The sequence below is a fragment of the Mus musculus genome, chromosome 5 (genome assembly GCF_000001635.26).
Source record: "Mus musculus strain C57BL/6J chromosome 5, GRCm38.p6 C57BL/6J".
Lineage (NCBI taxonomy): Eukaryota > Metazoa > Chordata > Mammalia > Rodentia > Muridae > Mus > Mus musculus.
Window position 1 is genome coordinate 92,476,418 of NC_000071.6, and position 17,159 is coordinate 92,493,576.

General features: G+C 45.0%; 1 protein-coding gene across 1 annotated transcript in view; it reads right to left on the reverse strand.

Annotated features, from left to right (window-relative positions):
* Positions 1-17,159, reverse strand: part of Scarb2 (scavenger receptor class B, member 2) — a 64,347-nt gene that overhangs the window by 35,107 nt on the left and 12,081 nt on the right. The window contains exon 2 of the mRNA NM_007644.4: positions 8,780-8,937. Coding sequence (NP_031670.1) covers positions 8,780-8,937 — 158 coding nt within the window. The remainder of the gene's footprint in view (positions 1-8,779; positions 8,938-17,159) is intronic.

The window sequence follows — 17,159 nt, forward strand, 5'->3', positions numbered from 1 at the left end:
TGTGGTGTTCTTTCCTGGCCGGTCGTGAGAACGCGTCTAATAACAATTGGTGCCGAATTCCGGGACGAGAAATTCCGGGACGAGAAAAAAAAAAAAAACTCGGGACTGGCGCAAGGAAGATCCCTCATTCCAGAACCAGAACTGCGGGTCGCGGTAATAAAGGTTCCCGTAAAGCAGACTGTTAAGAAGGATTCAACTGTATGAATTCAGAACTTTTCAGCTGGGGAACGAGAGTACCAGTGAGTACAGCTTTACGAGGTAAGCCTGGCCTTGAACTTTCTAAGGAAATTCAAGACAGTCTATCAGAAGTAAAGTGGAAAATGTTTGGCCTTGAATTTTTTCTAGTGTTAGAAGCCCTTTTGTTCCTTTTCACATGTTATCAAGTGGTTAAGATAGGGCGGATTCTAGATAAAATTCAGGACAAGCTATCAGAAGTAAAGCGGGGAGAGAGAGTAGGAGCAAAGAGAAAATATGGTACACAAAATAAGTATACAGGCCTTTCCAAGGGTCTTGAACCCGAGGAAAAGTTAAGGTTAGGTAGGAATACCTGGAGAGAGATTAGAAGAAAAAGAGGAAAAAGGGAAAAGAAGAAAGATCAATTAGCGGAGGTCTCTAGGAGATACTCGTCACTAGATGAGCTCAGGAAGCCAGCTCTTAGTAGTTCTGAAGCAGATGGAGAATCCTCCTCTGAGGAAACAGACTGGGAGGAAGAAGCAGCTAAAGTGCTAGCTAATCAGTTAAGGAAGCCAAAAGCGGCTGGCGAAGGCCAGTTTGCTGATTGGCCTCAGGGCAGTCGGCTTCAAGGTCCGCCCTATGCGGAGTCCCCGCCCTGCGTAGTGCGTCAGCAATGCGCAGAGAGGCAGTGCGCAGAGAGGCAGTGCGCAGACTCATTCATTCCCAAAGAGGAACAAAGGAAAATACAACAGGCATTTCCGGTCTTTGAAGGAGCCGAGGGTGGGCGTGTCCACGCTCCGGTAGAATACTTACAAATTAAAGAAATTGCCGAGTCGGTCCGTAAATATGGAACCAATGCTAATTTTACCTTGGTGCAGTTAGACAGGCTCGCCGGCATGGCACTAACTCCTGCTGACTGGCAAACGGTTGTAAAAGCCGCTCTCCCTAGTATGGGCAAATATATGGAATGGAGAGCGCTTTGGCACGAAGCTGCACAAGCGCAGGCCCGAGCAAACGCAGCTGCTTTGACTCCAGAGCAGAGAGATTGGACTTTTGACTTGTTAACGGGTCAGGGAGCTTATTCTGCTGATCAGACAAACTACCATTGGGGAGCTTATGCCCAGATTTCTTCCACGGCTATTAGGGCCTGGAAGGCGCTCTCTCGAGCAGGTGAAACCACTGGTCAGTTAACAAAGATAATCCAGGGACCTCAGGAATCCTTCTCAGATTTTGTGGCCAGAATGACAGAGGCAGCAGAGCGTATTTTTGGAGATTCAGAGCAAGCTGCGCCTCTGATAGAACAGCTAATCTATGAGCAAGCCACAAAGGAGTGCCGAGCGGCCATAGCCCCAAGAAAGAACAAAGGCTTACAAGACTGGCTCAGGGTCTGTCGAGAGCTTGGGGGACCTCTCAGCAATGCAGGCTTAGCGGCCGCCATCCTTCAATCTCAGAACCGCTCCATGAGCAGAAATGATCAGAGGACATGTTTTAACTGCGGAAAGCCTGGGCATTTTAAGAAAGATTGCAGAGCTCCAGATAAACAGGGAGGGACTCTCACTCTTTGCTCTAAGTGTGGCAAGGGTTATCATAGAGCTGACCAGTGTCGCTCTGTGAGGGATATAAAGGGCAGAGTCCTTCCCCCACCTGATAGTCAATCAACTGATGTGCCAAAAAACGGGTCATCGGGCCCTCGGTCCCAGGGCCCTCAAAGATATGGGAACCGGTTTGTCAGGACCCAGGAAGCAGTCAGAGAGGCGACCCAGGAAGACCCACAAGGGTGGACCTGCGTGCCGCCTCCGACTTCCTATTAATGCCTCAAATGAGTATTCAGCCGGTGCCAGTGGAGCCTATACCATCCTTGCCCCCGGGAACCATGGGCCTTATTCTCGGCCGGGGTTCACTCACCTTGCAGGGCTTAGTAGTCCACCCTGGAGTTATGGATTGTCAACATTCCCCTGAAATACAGGTCCTGTGCTCAAGCCCTAAGGGCGTTTTTTCTATTAGTAAAGGAGATAGGATAGCTCAGCTGCTGCTCCTCCCTGATAATACCAGGGAGAAATTTGCAGGACCTGAGATAAAGAAAATGGGCTCCTCAGGAAATGATTCTGCCTATTTGGTTGTATCTTTAAATGATAGACCTAAGCTCCGCCTTAAGATTAATGGAAAAGAGTTTGAAGGCATCCTTGATACCGGAGCAGATAAAAGTATAATTTCTACACATTGGTGGCCCAAAGCATGGCCCACCACAGAGTCATCTCATTCATTACAGGGCCTAGGATATCAATCATGTCCCACTATAAGCTCCGTTGCCTTGACGTGGGAATCCTCTGAAGGACAGCAAAGGAAATTCATACCTTATGTGCTCCCACTCCCGGTTAACCTCTGGGGAAGGGATATTATGCAGCATTTGGGCCTTATTTTGTCCAATGAAAACGCCCCATCAGGAGGGTATTCAGCTAAAGCAAAAAATATCATGGCAAAGATGGGTTATAAAGAAGGAAAAGGGTTAGGACATCAAGAACAGGGAAGGATAGAGCCCATCTCACCTAATGGAAACCAAGACAGACAGGGTCTGGGTTTTCCTTAGCGGCCATTGGGGCAGCACGACCCATACCATGGAAAACAGGGGACCCAGTGTGGGTTCCTCAATGGCACCTATCCTCTGAAAAACTAAAAGCTGTGATTCAACTGGTAGAGGAACAATTAAAACTAGGCCATATTGAGCCATCTACCTCACCTTGGAATACTCCAATTTTTGTAATTAAGAAAAAGTCAGGAAAGTGGAGACTGCTCCATGACCTCAGAGCCATTAATGAGCAAATGAACTTATTTGGCCCAGTACAGAGGGGTCTCCCTGTACTTTCCGCCTTACCACGTGGCTGGAATTTAATTATTATAGATATTAAAGATTGTTTCTTTTCTATACCTTTGTGTCCAAGAGATAGGCCCAGATTTGCCTTTACCATCCCCTCTATTAATCACATGGAACCTGATAAGAGGTATCAATGGAAGGTCTTACCACAGGGAATGTCCAATAGTCCTACAATGTGCCAACTTTATGTGCAAGAAGCTCTTTTGCCAGTGAGGGAACAATTCCCCTCTTTAATTTTGCTCCTTTACATGGATGACATCCTCCTGTGCCATAAAGACCTTACCATGCTACAAAAGGCATATCCTCTTCTACTTAAAACTTTAAGTCAGTGGGGTTTACAGATAGCCACAGAAAAGGTCCAAATTTCTGATACAGGACAATTCTTGGGCTCTGTGGTGTCCCCAGATAAGATTGTGCCCCAAAAGGTAGAGATAAGAAGAGATCACCTCCATACCTTAAATGATTTTCAAAAGCTGTTGGGAGATATTAATTGGCTCAGACCTTTTTTAAAGATTCCTTCCGCTGAGTTAAGGCCTTTGTTTGGTATTTTAGAAGGAGATCCTCATATCTCCTCCCCAAGGGCTCTTACTCTAGCTGCTAACCAGGCCTTACAAAAGGGAGAAAAAGCCTCACATGTGATTCAACATTGTCTTGAGGCATGGAGTGCTTGGGGGAAACCCAGACTCCTTAAGACTGATAATGGACCAGCTTATACGTCTCAAAAATTCCAACAGTTCTGCCGTCAGATGGACGTGACCCACCTGACTGGACTTCCATACAACCCTCAAGGACAGGGTATTGTTGAGCGTGCGCATCGCACCCTCAAAACCTATCTTATAAAACAGAAGAGGGGAAATTTTGAGGAGACTGTACCCCGAGCACCAAGAGTGTCTGTGTCTTTGGCACTCTTTACACTCAATTTTTTAAATATTGATGTTCATGGCCATACTGCGGCTGAACGTCATTGTTCAGAGCCAGATAGGCCAAATGAGATGGTTAAATGGAAAAATGTCCTTGATAATAAATGGTATGGCCCGGATCCTATTTTGATAAGATCCAGGGGAGCTATCTGTGTTTTCCCACAGAATGAAGACAACCCATTTTGGGTACCAGAAAGACTCACCCGAAAAATCCAGACTGACCAAGGGAATACTAATGTCCCTCGTCTTGGTGATGTCCAGGGCGTCAATAATAAAGAGAGAGCAGCGTTGGGGGATAATGTCGACATTTCCACTCCCAATGACGGTGATGTATAATGCTCAAGTATTCTCCTGCTTTTTTACCACTAACTAGGAACTGGGTTTAGCCTTGATTCAGACAGCCTTGGCTCTGTCTGGACAGGTCCAGATGACTGACACCATTAACACTTTGTCAGCCTCAGTGACTACAGTCATAGATGAACAGGCCTCAGCTAATGTCAAGATACAGAGAGGTCTCATGCTGGTTAATCAACTCATAGATCTTGTCCAGATACAACTAGATGTATTATGACAAATAACTCAGCAGGGATGTGAACAAAAGTTTCCGGGATTGTGTGTTATTTCCATTCAGTATGTTAAATTTACTAGGACAGCTAATTTGTCAAAAAGTCTTTTTCAGTATATGTTACAGAATTGGATGGCTGAATTTGAACAGATCCTTCGGGAATTGAGACTTCAGGTCAACTCCACGCGCTTGGACCTGTCCCTGACCAAAGGATTACCCAATTGGATCTCCTCAGCATTTTCCTTCTTTAAAAAATGGGTGGGATTAATATTATTTGGAGATACACTTTGCTGTGGATTAGTGTTGCTTCTTTGATTGGTCTGTAAGCTTAAGGCCCAAACTAGGAGAGACAAGGTGGTTATTGCCCAGGCGCTTGCAGGACTAGAACATGGAGCTCCCCCTGATATATGGTTATCTATGCTTAGGCAATAGGTCGCTGGCCACTCAGCTCTTACATCTCACGAGGCTAGACTCATTGCACGGGATAGAGTGAGTGTGCTTCAGCAGCCCGAGAGAGTTGCACGGCTAAGCACTGCAATGGAAAGGCTCTGCGGCATATATGAGCCTATTCTAGGGAGACATGTCATCTTTCATGAAGGTTCAGTGTCCTAGTTCCCTTCCCCCAGGCAAAACGACACGGGAGCAGGTCAGGGTTGCTCTGGGTAAAAGCCTGTGAGCCTAAGAGCTAATCCTGTACATGGCTCCTTTACCTACACACTGGGGATTTGACCTCTATCTCCACTCTCATTAATATGGGTGGCCTATTTGCTCTTATTAAAAGGATAGGGGGAGATGTTGGGAGCCGCGCCCACATTCGCCGTTACAAGATGGCGCTGACAGCTGTGTTCTAAGTGGTAAACAAATAATCTGCGCATGTGCCAAGGGTATCTTATGACTACTTGTGCTCTGCCTTCCCCGTGACGTCAACTCGGCCGATGGGCTGCAGCCAATCAGGGAGTGACACGTCCGAGGCGAAGGAGAATTCTCCTTAAAATAGGGACGGGGTTTCGTTTTCTCTCTCTCTTGCTTCTCGCTCGCTCTTGCTTCTTGCACTCTTGCTCCTGAAGATGTAAGAAATAAAGCTTTGCCGCAGAAGATTCTGGTCTGTGGTGTTCTTTCCTGGCCGGTCGTGAGAACGCGTCTAATAACACCTACTTAGTAGCTATGATGTCTACAGACCACAACAAGGACAAGCACGGCAAGATGCTCTAAAAGGTGAAATAGTGGCCACTTATCTCCTGGGGTAGCCAACAGCCATTTGGACCCAAGGCCCTCTGAGCAGGAAGGAACTCACGTCTTCCATGGTAAACCACTACCTGAGGCTGGTAAAGCCAATGACCCTAGTAGGAGAAACTCCTACTGCCACGTTCATAAAGCCACACAATTCCTACCTGTGCCCAAATACGTTTCCTTTCGCCCACAGAGAAGTGTAGCTTTCATCAAAGACGCTTCTTGTTGCAGCAGAGACCAATACAGAAAGTCACAACGGGTCAAAATGTATAGAACAACTGACCAACCCCAGCTGATACAGCTATAATACACACCCTACAAACCCAAGGCTCAGAAAACAGCAGAAAAGTTGGGGGAAAGACTGTAGAAGCCAGAGGACCAGGGCATCGACTGCGAGTTAGTGCTGTTTATATATGACAGGGAAGCTGAACCCATGACATCTCAACAAAACCTAAGACCTGAAAAAGTAACAAGGCCTGTACACATGCAGTTATAGACGGGGAAAATCCACGGGGTCTCAACATTAGGTAAGGATCTACAGATAGTGAGTGACGGCTGAGGGGGGAGGGATCAGTCTCTTCCAGGGAAGAGCCCCCTGATGGGTGAGCCAGTCCCAAGAGGTCAGCCCTACACACACACAGACAGAGGAACAACACTAAATAAACAGAGCAGGCTATATTTGTAAGTATATATGTATGTAACATATGTATAATGTACATATGTATGTGTATATTATATAACATTAATAAAGAATAAAAGGATATGAATTTGATAAGGAGAAGTAAATATAATACTTATCATATATAAAATTTGCAAAAAGATAAACAAGAGAATAGTCTTTTTTTCTTTTTTTTTTTAATCTGCTTTAGAGTCAGGCCAGTAGTATATACCTCTAATTCTAGCCTTAGGAAGGCTGAAGCAAAAGTTTGGAAGTTTGAGGCTAGCTGAGGCTATCTGGTAAGCACTTGTCTCAAAACAACAAAACACAATCAAACAAAAATCCGGGGCTGCGAAATGGCTTAGTTGTAATGCTTTTGCCAGGAAAGAATGAAATTCTAAGTTCCGATCCTTAGAACTCAGGTAAAAACAGACACAGTAACACAGGCCTGTGAGTCCAGTGCTCCTACAATGAGATGGGAGGTAAAGATAGGAGACCCCAGAAGTTTGCAGGCCAGCTAGCTTGTGCGTAAGTGGCAAGTAAGAGACCCTCATGTTACACACATGAGGTAAAATATAAAGGCTGACACCCAAGACTGTCCTCTAATCTCCACACCTATGACAGAAGATTCCAGAGCCCTGACATACAGACCGGGCCTATTATTTAAAAACATAAAAGAAGGCAGAGAAGGAGGGAGGAAGGGAGGGGGAACAGAGAGACAGTGGGGGAGGGGGAGGGGCATGGCATAGGGCGATCGGGAGAAACACACTAGATAACACTCATTGGAGAGGTATTGATACTCCCAAACTCCTTCCTGGGCACTCTTTTTATTTGTTTTTAAAGATTTTATTTCTCTATTATATATATATATATGATGAGTACATTATAGCTGTCTTCAGACACACCAGAAGAGGGCATCAGATCTTATTACAGATGGCTGTGAGCCACCATGTGGTTGCTGGGAATTAAACTTAGGACCTCTGGAAGAGCAGTCAGTGCTCTTAACCACTAAGCCATCTCTCCAGTCCCTGGGCATTCTTTTTAGTTTGGGTATTGTTTTGCTTTTGCTTTTATAAGACAGGGACTCAGTGTAGCCCAGGCTGGCCTAGAACTCATGATATAGCCCACACTGGGCAACTGATTACAACGGACTTTGAGACCAGTTGGCAGTCCAGGAGAATGGACTGTCTGCTTCTTCACTGATGTTGTTTGTTTGTTTGTTTGTTTGTTTGTTTTAATATTGGCAAAGACTTTCCTGGCATGGTTCCTGTAGGAGAAGGAGGAGCTACTGGGACCATTGCAACACAGAAAGTATCTTGACCATAAGACCGAAGTCGTCTCTCTCAGTCTGCTCACCTTTGAAAATGTATGTTCACGGTCCTAGGAAAACGGCACATGAGGTAAAGATGTTTGCTGCCAAGCCTGAGGACCTGAGTTTGATCCTTGGGATCCACACAGTGAAAGAAGAGAACTGACTCCTGCAAGTAGATCTCTGACCTCTGACACATATGCCATGGTGCATGTGCGTGGTGGGGGTGGGAGGGTGAGCGCGCACACAGACACACACAAATAAATGTAATAAAAAAAAATGATCAATACCACTCTTCAATCTTCTCAGCCTTTGAAACCGGCAGTCACTGTCACAAACCCAGTCACCAACCTGCTATTTCTTATACACAGTGAGTGGGGCTTAGAAATGGACAAACTGAGTGTGGTAGACTATGTTTGAAATCCTAGCACTTGGAAGGCTGAGGCAGGAGGATAGCCACAAGTTCAAGTTCAAGGCCAATTTAGGCTACAGAATAAATTTCAAGCCGGTAAAACCCTGTCTCAGTTCAGTTAGTAATAAGCACGTAAGGAGCCCTGGGTTCACACCTAACATTAAATCAAGGCTGCAATCCAAGTTTAGAAGGAGAGTCAAGAAGTTCAAGTCACCCTTCAATACAAAGAGAATTCAAAGCCATCCTGAGCTATAAGAAAGCCAATCTCATTAGAAAAAAAAAAAGAATGAATGGGAATCAGAAAACATCTCAGATCAACAGTGAATTCTAGAAACTGGTTTAAAACTGTATGTGTGGAAGGGAATTGGAGGGAGCCCTAAAAGTCGCCAAAGTCTGAGGGGGACCTTAAAAGGCCAGAGGTGGAGAGCAGCTGTGGAGGACAGGAAGGGGCAGCCTTCTTGAGCACGCAGGCAGGGACGAAGCCCCGCCCACAGAGCTCTGTTGCGGAAACTCCCCAGACAAGAGCAAAGCCGCAGGCAGAACAGAACCAAAGCAGTAAGCCCCCAGGTCTGTCCTGGCACAGCTGCGCTGGCACAACCCAGGGATCCCAGGACAGTTCAACAGTGAAGAGGGACTCACCTGTAGGTGTATGGCCCCACTTCTTCTAGTAGGGGGATTTCTCCTTGGAGGATCTCCTCAGGATTGGTGACATTGAAGAAATAAAACTGGATGTACACAGGTAGAGGGGGCTTCTCCCAGGAATTAAAGACCTTGGTGCCATTTTGTAATACCATATTCTGAGGAAGGAAAACAAACAAACAGGTTTACAAAATGGTAAGGCCACTGCTTCTGAACATGGGCTAGAAAGAACATGGGATAGACATTTCCTATCCTGTAACTGGAGTTTGGAAGCAGAAGCCCAGATTCCAGAAACCACAAGAAGCTTGTGGTGGCAACATGTCCCGATCCATGAACTAAAGAGAAGGGCAACTGTGAAAAGCAGAGAAAGATATAGTCAATGTGTTGGGAAGCGGAACATCTAAAGGAGTCTTAGGACTCTGAGCTCATCACTGGGGTCTTGACAGATCTTTAGAAATGTGGGGTTTAGGTTGGTTTTAACGCACTCTGAATGAAGTCCAGGCTGGTTTGAAGCTCCCTATGTAGTTCTGGCTGGTCCTTTGAGGCAGTCCTCTATCTCAACCACTGAGTGATTACAGGCATCCACCGTTATTCCCGGTAAACTTTAAGTTTAAATAGAGGAAGAACGGGAGTGGCTCTGCCCATCTTTGTTGCAGATCTGACCCTGCCAAGTACTTCAATCTGTTGGTAAGTTAATTGCAGAATCAACCTGGTTCCTACCAAACTCTGAGCCGTAGCCACTCTGTCACACAACCTGGTTCTCATCTTCGAGTAGGTGAGCCTTGCAGGGGTTGAGCTAGGAAGGGCAGAGAGACACTCCTCGGGGATGATCATGTCTGTCCTGTGCAGAGTCAGCAAGAATCTGACCTGAAGACATGCAGGCGCAAAGGGAGGGCAGGGTGGCCAGGCTCTCGCCCTGCTTTTACCCATCTCAGGGGCCCACATCAGGAGTCCACCCTCCACAGCAAAAGCACATGCCAGGTGCCTGTCAAAGTCTGCCCTCCTTGCTTGCTTATTTTAATTCTTTCTTGGGCAATCACTTGCAATCTCTTGAGAACATGGTTGTATCTGACATTAACAGGTCTCACTGTCATTAAGCCTAAGAATCAGACAGACAAGTTAACACCAGCTTTGTTTGGTTTGGTCTTCCATTTGACACCCAGTAACTCCACCATCAGGAGCTGTACATGCATCCATAGTCAACCCCTGACATGTCTATAGAGATGGCTGCCTCTGGCTCAAACACAAACTGAGTTTCATGACTACTGTAGACAATTTCTATTTCCCACAATCCTTCCTCTACTTCCTACTTATGTCATGGGCTAATATCCCCATATCTCAAATTCATATTTTTTAAGTCCTAATTCCAAATCTTCAGTATGTGAGCATATTTGAAGACTGGATTTTTTTTTTTTTTAGAGAGGTGACTGAGGTTAGATGAGGTAATGAACTCGGGAACCAATATGACTAGTTTCCTTATAAGAACAAAAACATAGGAATAAAATGCTCCCAGAAACCATAGGTTATTAAATGAAAATCCAGTGTCAGAATTGGGCTACCTCCCTATGAGTTGTTGTTCGGGGAGACCTCTGAGGCTTCCAGAACAATACAGACAACTGCTACTGCTCTTGGTTGCCTAACAGAACTAAGTGAGAACATATGCTTCAGTCACAGGATGGAGAAATCACCGTGGAATAGGGCCAGAGGCTCCCTCACTGCTAGCTAGAGCCAATAGCCCAGAGTGAAGAAGAATTACCCAACAGTCTTACTCAGATGTGACCCCTGAGTGTCACTGACTGGCCAAGCAAAATTTCACCTACTGGCGCAATAGTGGCAAGCTTGTTAGGGGAATAACCAACCACTTTCTGATTAGATTTGAAGCCTGCTCCACAAGACAGAATTCATATTTGGCATTGTAAACCTGCCAAAACTCCTAGCCTGGAAGGCATAGGCCCTGGTGCCAAAACTCCCGGTGTCTTTTAAGCTAGCAGACATGTGTCCAGCTGCCTTCTAAATAATTATGTCTATGCCCAGGAAATGATGTTGCGGTCAGCTTTAGTCAGAGAAGCGGCTGCTTAGAGTGGACAGAGCTACCTGCAGAGACTTACTACTTGTCAAAGTAAGGTGAACAAGTGACTTGGCTAGCTCAGGCATAAATGGCGTATCTGTGTCACCTCCTCTAAGGCACGGAGGTCCAGCCGTCGTTTCTATCTAATAACTTGCTAAGTCAGTGGGTTGAGATGTGACTGATGGAATAGAAATGCAGAAACAAATCACATGACTCCTTGGCTCCTCCAGCTTCTGAGGTCCTGCTCTAGCGTCTGCTTGGCAAGGCTCATCCTCTCCAGGCAGGAACTCTCTGTCCATGTTAGAAGTAGGTATTTAAAAGCTTTGTGACTCTTTTTCTCACCCATTAGGTATTGGGAATTGAATTTAGGGCCCTGTGGGAAACTAGGTAAGCACTCAACCACTGAGCTACATCTCCAGCTCTGAATAAAAGTTTTAATTATTATTATTGTTATTTTGAAACACTGAGTTACACAGGTTAGCCTTGAGTCAGCCCAGACTGGCTTTAGTTTCACAAATCCTGGGATTACAGGCCTGGCTAAGATCTGGCTTTATCTTATTTCCTGACCTCAAGCCTAAACTAGCTGAGGGCAGAGGGGCAGTAAGCTGAAGAAAGCAGACTAGGTATACACTTGAATTACAAGAACGTCTCTTCCTATACATCTCTCGTATACGGTTTTTGACAGTCTATCAGAAACTATTCATCCAATGCCTAGAAACTGTACCAGGAACTTAAGCTACTTTAAACCAGTGTTGGAATTATGAGAGTGGAGAACCTGGAAATAATAATTACTTCATCTTCCAGAGATCGCTTTTTCTGGTCCAAAACTTTCTAGAAAAAGGCAGGGCAATAACTGTTTCTTCTCCACAAACGCCCCGAGGAAACCTGTACTGGAAGAAACCTGTACTTTCCATTGGACAGCACAGAGGTATCACTTAAGAATGGAGTGGTCATTACAAAGTGAGTTCCAGGACAGCCAGGGCTACACACAGAAACCCTGTCTCGAAAAAAACAAAACAAAACAAAGAATGGAGTGGTCAGCACAGGAAACACCTAATAACGGAAGTCATTAGGGATGAAATCAGCAAACTAAACCGGAAAATTCAGCTCTTCAGCATGTAACCAGCTGAGTTGGCTGTTGACTTCTCGAAACAGTGTAGCATTTACCTTGCCTAGCACGTGGAAGGCTCTAAACTCAATTCCTGGAAGTTGGAGGGTTGGAGGAGTTGGGAGTGGGCAACACAAATCTGGCTTGGGTCTGGAGAGGCTACTTGAAAGCATTACTGTAAATGGAGAAGGGACTGTTGCCAAGGGCAAAAGCTAATAGGGATGTTTTGTTTGCAGGAGTCTCAAGGGTTAGGCTTAAGTTTCATTCCCTGGGAGGAGTGGTCAAGGCTAGAGAACAGTGTCAGGAGAAGTGGGGGTGCCTAGGAGTGGCCGTATCAGCCAGTGAGCAGAGGGCCTCACCTGGAGGCCAGCTATGGTCCAGCATGGGGGAGGGAAGTTCTGTACAGAGAAGAAAGGACTTGGGATCTCACTTATATGTTAAAAAGATCATCTACAAAATTACAACCCCCCCCCCCCAGAACCTCCTGCAAGGGAGAGCTGAACAGCTGGGTAAGCAGCTGGGTTTATACCACTTGGTTTCAGCCAGCTCTGGCAACCCAAGGTATAAAAAATACAAAGTGGGGGGACTTTCCAGAAAGAAAGAAGGCAGAACTCCTTCCAGAAAGGGTGGAAGCCAGATTTCTCGGGCATCTCTAAACTTGTCTTTCTGAGGTTTAGGATAAAAATAAGCCTTTAGAAACCCCGTCTCCTTAAACAGAGCAAATGAAAACACTCCTGGCTAGCACTGAAACAGTCCTTGACAGCTTGCCTGCGTCACCGTTGGTAGCGGACTCTGGCACACCCTGGTGTTCTCCCTGTGGTCAGCCTGACCCATGGCACCTCTCTGCCCTGACTACTTAGAACCGACGCCATCTGAATACACTGTTCTGTTCTCTTTCATAGTCTCAAAACCTCCCCCAGTTTCTATAAAGTTCTTGTATGTTTGTTCTGTGTCATATAGCTGCAGGTTAGGCTAGTCAAGGAGCCCTCTGTAAATCCCAGAAGAGGCCCTGGGCCTTGTGTGTGTGTGTGTGTGTGTGTGTGTGTGTGTGTGTGTCTAAATATGTGTGTCTATGTGTCTGTGCATGTGTGTATGTATGTGTACATGTACGTCTGTGTGTTTGTATCTGTATGTTTCTGTGTATGTGTATGTGTGCATGTGTGCATGTGTGTGTGTGTGTGTGTGTGTGTGTACATCCATGTGTGTTTTGTGCATGTGACTAAGGGGGAACAAGAGAGCAAAGAGAAGCTGTATATGCAACTGCCGACATTTCTAAAAGCAGTGTGTCTTTATCTTTATCTTTTCCTGCATCGGCTCACAAACAGTCACGCTGCCAGCACAGCCAGCTGCCTACTGGGTACCTGCCAGACTCTGGGGCTGTGCTAGAGGCCTCATTGTATCTGAGCTTTAAGTATAGGTCCTACAAGATAAGAATTTCCAGTTTTGCAATTTGTATCGAAGTCAAACACCAAAAGAGCAATGGAAAGAAAACTCCAATTTTGTAGACAAAGAAACAAAAGCACAGACTTCTGCAAGTTGCAAGCCAGTATGTTAAATCATGTCTGGACAAGCCCTGGTCTACAGTGTAGCAAAGCCCAGGTTTGCTTACCATACAGCCTGCTGCAGTGACCAGATTTAGCAAATACAATCATCTTTCATGGAAACAACAGTTTCTTAAGTATAATTATGTCCCAGATATTACATGAACTACATAGAAAATGAATCTTTTAAATTTTAAATTTTAGAATTTAATCTTTTAAATATATATACACACATATATATTAATTTCTAAAAAAAGTATTTGTATTGGAGTTTTGCCTACGTGTATATCTGTTACACTACATGTATGCCTGATACCCAAGGTCAGAAGAGGGTTCAGGATTCCCTGGCACTGGTTACAGATGATTGGGAGCTCCTGTGTGGATGCTGGGAATCAAACCCAGATCCTCTGAGCTATTTCTCCAGCCCAGAAAATGATTTAGTCTTTACAGAGGCATCTGAAGGATTTGGTGACAAAGTGTTGTGATATCTGCAACTTATATGGAAATAATTACCAAAAAAAAAAAAAAAAAAAAAGAGGGGGGGGGGTGTCAGAGAGCTATGACCAGACGGTAACAACTGATAGCAGGAAGTGAACGGTAACATCATATGCACAAATACTAAGATAATTACTTTGCTGTTCACTTGGGATGTAAATTAAACTGGGTTTTATAGCTAGCATCCCTACCCTCAAGGAACCATAACATAGAAAGCATAATGCCCTGGACCATGAGCTTCCCGGTCAGTCACCTTGAGTTCTTAAGGCAAGCAGGGAGACTGTGGGAGGTCATGGTGAGCTCCATCAACTGGCATCCAAGGACCGAGAAAAACTGAAGCCCAGAGCCCCCATAGCTGCTCAGCCCTGCTATGCTAATGTATCCAGAGAAAGCACTGGAACCTTATACCACAAGACAGGACAGAGACTGGGTCCCTGTGGATGGAACCTCCTAGCTTTGTGCCAGATACATAAGGCACGGGGTGTGCACTGCAAAGAGCTTGCTCTGCAAAAGTGGCGTTAACCCACCAGCTAAGTCACGACCGACCTTAAGTTCAAGCCCTGGGGATGCCTCACACAGGAAGTCTTTCATTCTGCCACATACAAGGAGCCAGTGTCACTGCCACAGCTGCCCTGTGACATTCTTAACATGAAGCCACAGATGGGGAGGAACTGCTGCCCACCCCCCCAGGGCTCTGCTGTGGTAGTGACAGCCCCAGAAAAACACCCAACTGCTGAGCTGTCTTAGTCAGACCAGACTAAAAATCAGCATGAGGTCCTACATCAGTTTTACAAATGGCTTTGGGTTATGCTTATCAATTTTAGCCAGATAGAATGGGATAGGTTTTCCTACGCACAATACTTCGAACCATCATTAAAATAAAGACTGGGGCAGATCCCTTGTTATAAATTTAAAAGAAAAGCTAAACTAAAAGGCAGAAAAAACTTACTTTTCTGTTCATCGGCCCAAAGGTACAAAGTAAAGTCTTTCCTGTGACAGGAAGAAGCCCCATTCTTAAGACAAAAGTTTATAAAACAAATGTCACACAGAATTGTAAGCAAGTCTCTCTCTTGCGTAGGGCAAAATGACCAGTTTACAGAAGTGTGTGTCTAATAATATCACATTTAAAAGAGATATTGACATAGTAAATTAAAAATAAACTGTAAGTGTGCAGGGAAAAATCATGTGAGCTTCCAATCTCACCTTCTAAATGGCACTACCATTTGCTGTCATCTGAAATCAGGGAAATGGTACTCTGTCCTCTGCCTGCCCAGGACTTCCTGCTGGCCTTAGAAAAGCTTTTATTTACAAAGTTGTTTGTTTGCTTGTTTTTCAAAACAAGGTTTCTCTGTGTACCAGCCCTGGTGTCCTGGAACTCACTTTGTAGACCAGATCGGTCTCGGAAGTCTCAGAGATCTACCTGCCTCTGGCTCCTGAGTGCTGGGACCAAAGGCGTATGCCACCACACTTGGCTGCAAAATCTTTATAATAAAGTTTTGATTTAAAAAAAAAAAAGCCTAACAGGAAGCCACTAGTCATGGTGGCCTACCTAAGATATAAGCACTTGGGAGGCAGAGGCAGAAGAATCAGGAGTTCAAGGTCAGCTTGGGCTACATAGTAAGGACCAAGGAGCTAGCAGAGTGCATAAAGGTGCTGGGTGGCCAGGTCTGCTGAGCTCAGCTCGATTCCTGGAACCCATGAACAAAGGTGGATGCTGTCAGAAGAGCAATAGGAAGAAGAGAGACACTGCCTCAAAACAGTGTGGAAGGAGAAGACTAGCCCCTAAAAAATTCTCCTCCAAGCTACATAAGAGTAACGTGTCACAGGTGTGCCTTATGGCACATGCACACTCATGCACACATGTGTACACACACACATACAGATAAATAAACAAGAAAAACAAAAAGAGTGTCAGGAAGGAAAATATAATACCCTTATAATCCACACCCCCACTATTAATATTTCTTCTGGGCTTTTAAAACAATTATTTTTATCTTAATATGTATGCATGTTTTGCCTGTATATATGCCCCACAAGAGTGGCTGGTGACCACAGACCCAGAAGAATATATTGGATTCCCTGGAACTTGAGTTACAGGTGGCTGTGAGGTAACATGTGGGTACTAAGAACAGAACCCAGTTCCTGTGAGGGCATCAATTACTCCTAAATGCTGAGGCATCTCTTTAACTCTTCCTTCTGATATTTTAAAATCTATACATATACATGAACATTTTGGAAAAAAAAATGTCATTTAGTTTTAGAAGCAATATGTCTCTGTGTACTTATCTGTTGTGTAGTGACCAGTTGGCTTCACCCAATCCTTCTCTTTGGGGCATGTCCTTTTTTCTGTCTTTCAGAGAAAGTTCGGAAATGTCTTCACCTAAGTGATGGGCTAATTGCTTTTTTTTTTTTAAAGATTTATTTATTTATTATATGTAAGTACACTGTAGCTGTTTTCAGATGCACCAGAAGAGGGCATCAGATCTCATTACAGGTGGTTGTGAACCACCATGTGGTTGCTGGGATTTGAACTCAGGACCTTTGGAAGAGCAGTCAGTGCTCTTAACCTCTGAGCCATCTCTCCAGCCCTGCTAATTGCTTTTTAATTGATTAAGCATTACTGTGTGTGCTTGCGCATGGTTGAGAAGGAGGTGGTCTGTGTCACAGTGAGGACATGGAGGTCAGAAGATGACTTTGTCAACGCATCTCTGTGCATCCACCTTTACATAGCTTCTAGAAGCCAACTTAGGTAGCAGACTTGCGAGGCAAGGGCCTTTCCCACAGAGCCATCTCACCAACGCTCCTAATTTCTTCAAATCGACTGCTAGCATTGGAATTATTTGATAAAGGTTATCCTGAACTCATGCTGTCTGATGCTTCCAGAAACATCACCAGTGAGCATATCCCTCAGTAAGTCCTCCGATTCTCTAGCTTTAAGATTTTTTGACATTTTGTTTAGCAGTAGAAAAAAACAACATCTTAGATCACAAGTATCTTCTCTCTCTCTCTCTCTCTCTCTCTCTCTCTCTCTCTCTCTCTCTCTCTCTCTCTCCACGACATGAAGTTGGCAGAATTCACAAACGGCATGACCTTGAGTCAGTGAAAAGCTGGTCAGAAGTGAGAACAGCAGCCCTGAGCTGGGGACAAAGAGCCATTGACTAGGCCAGG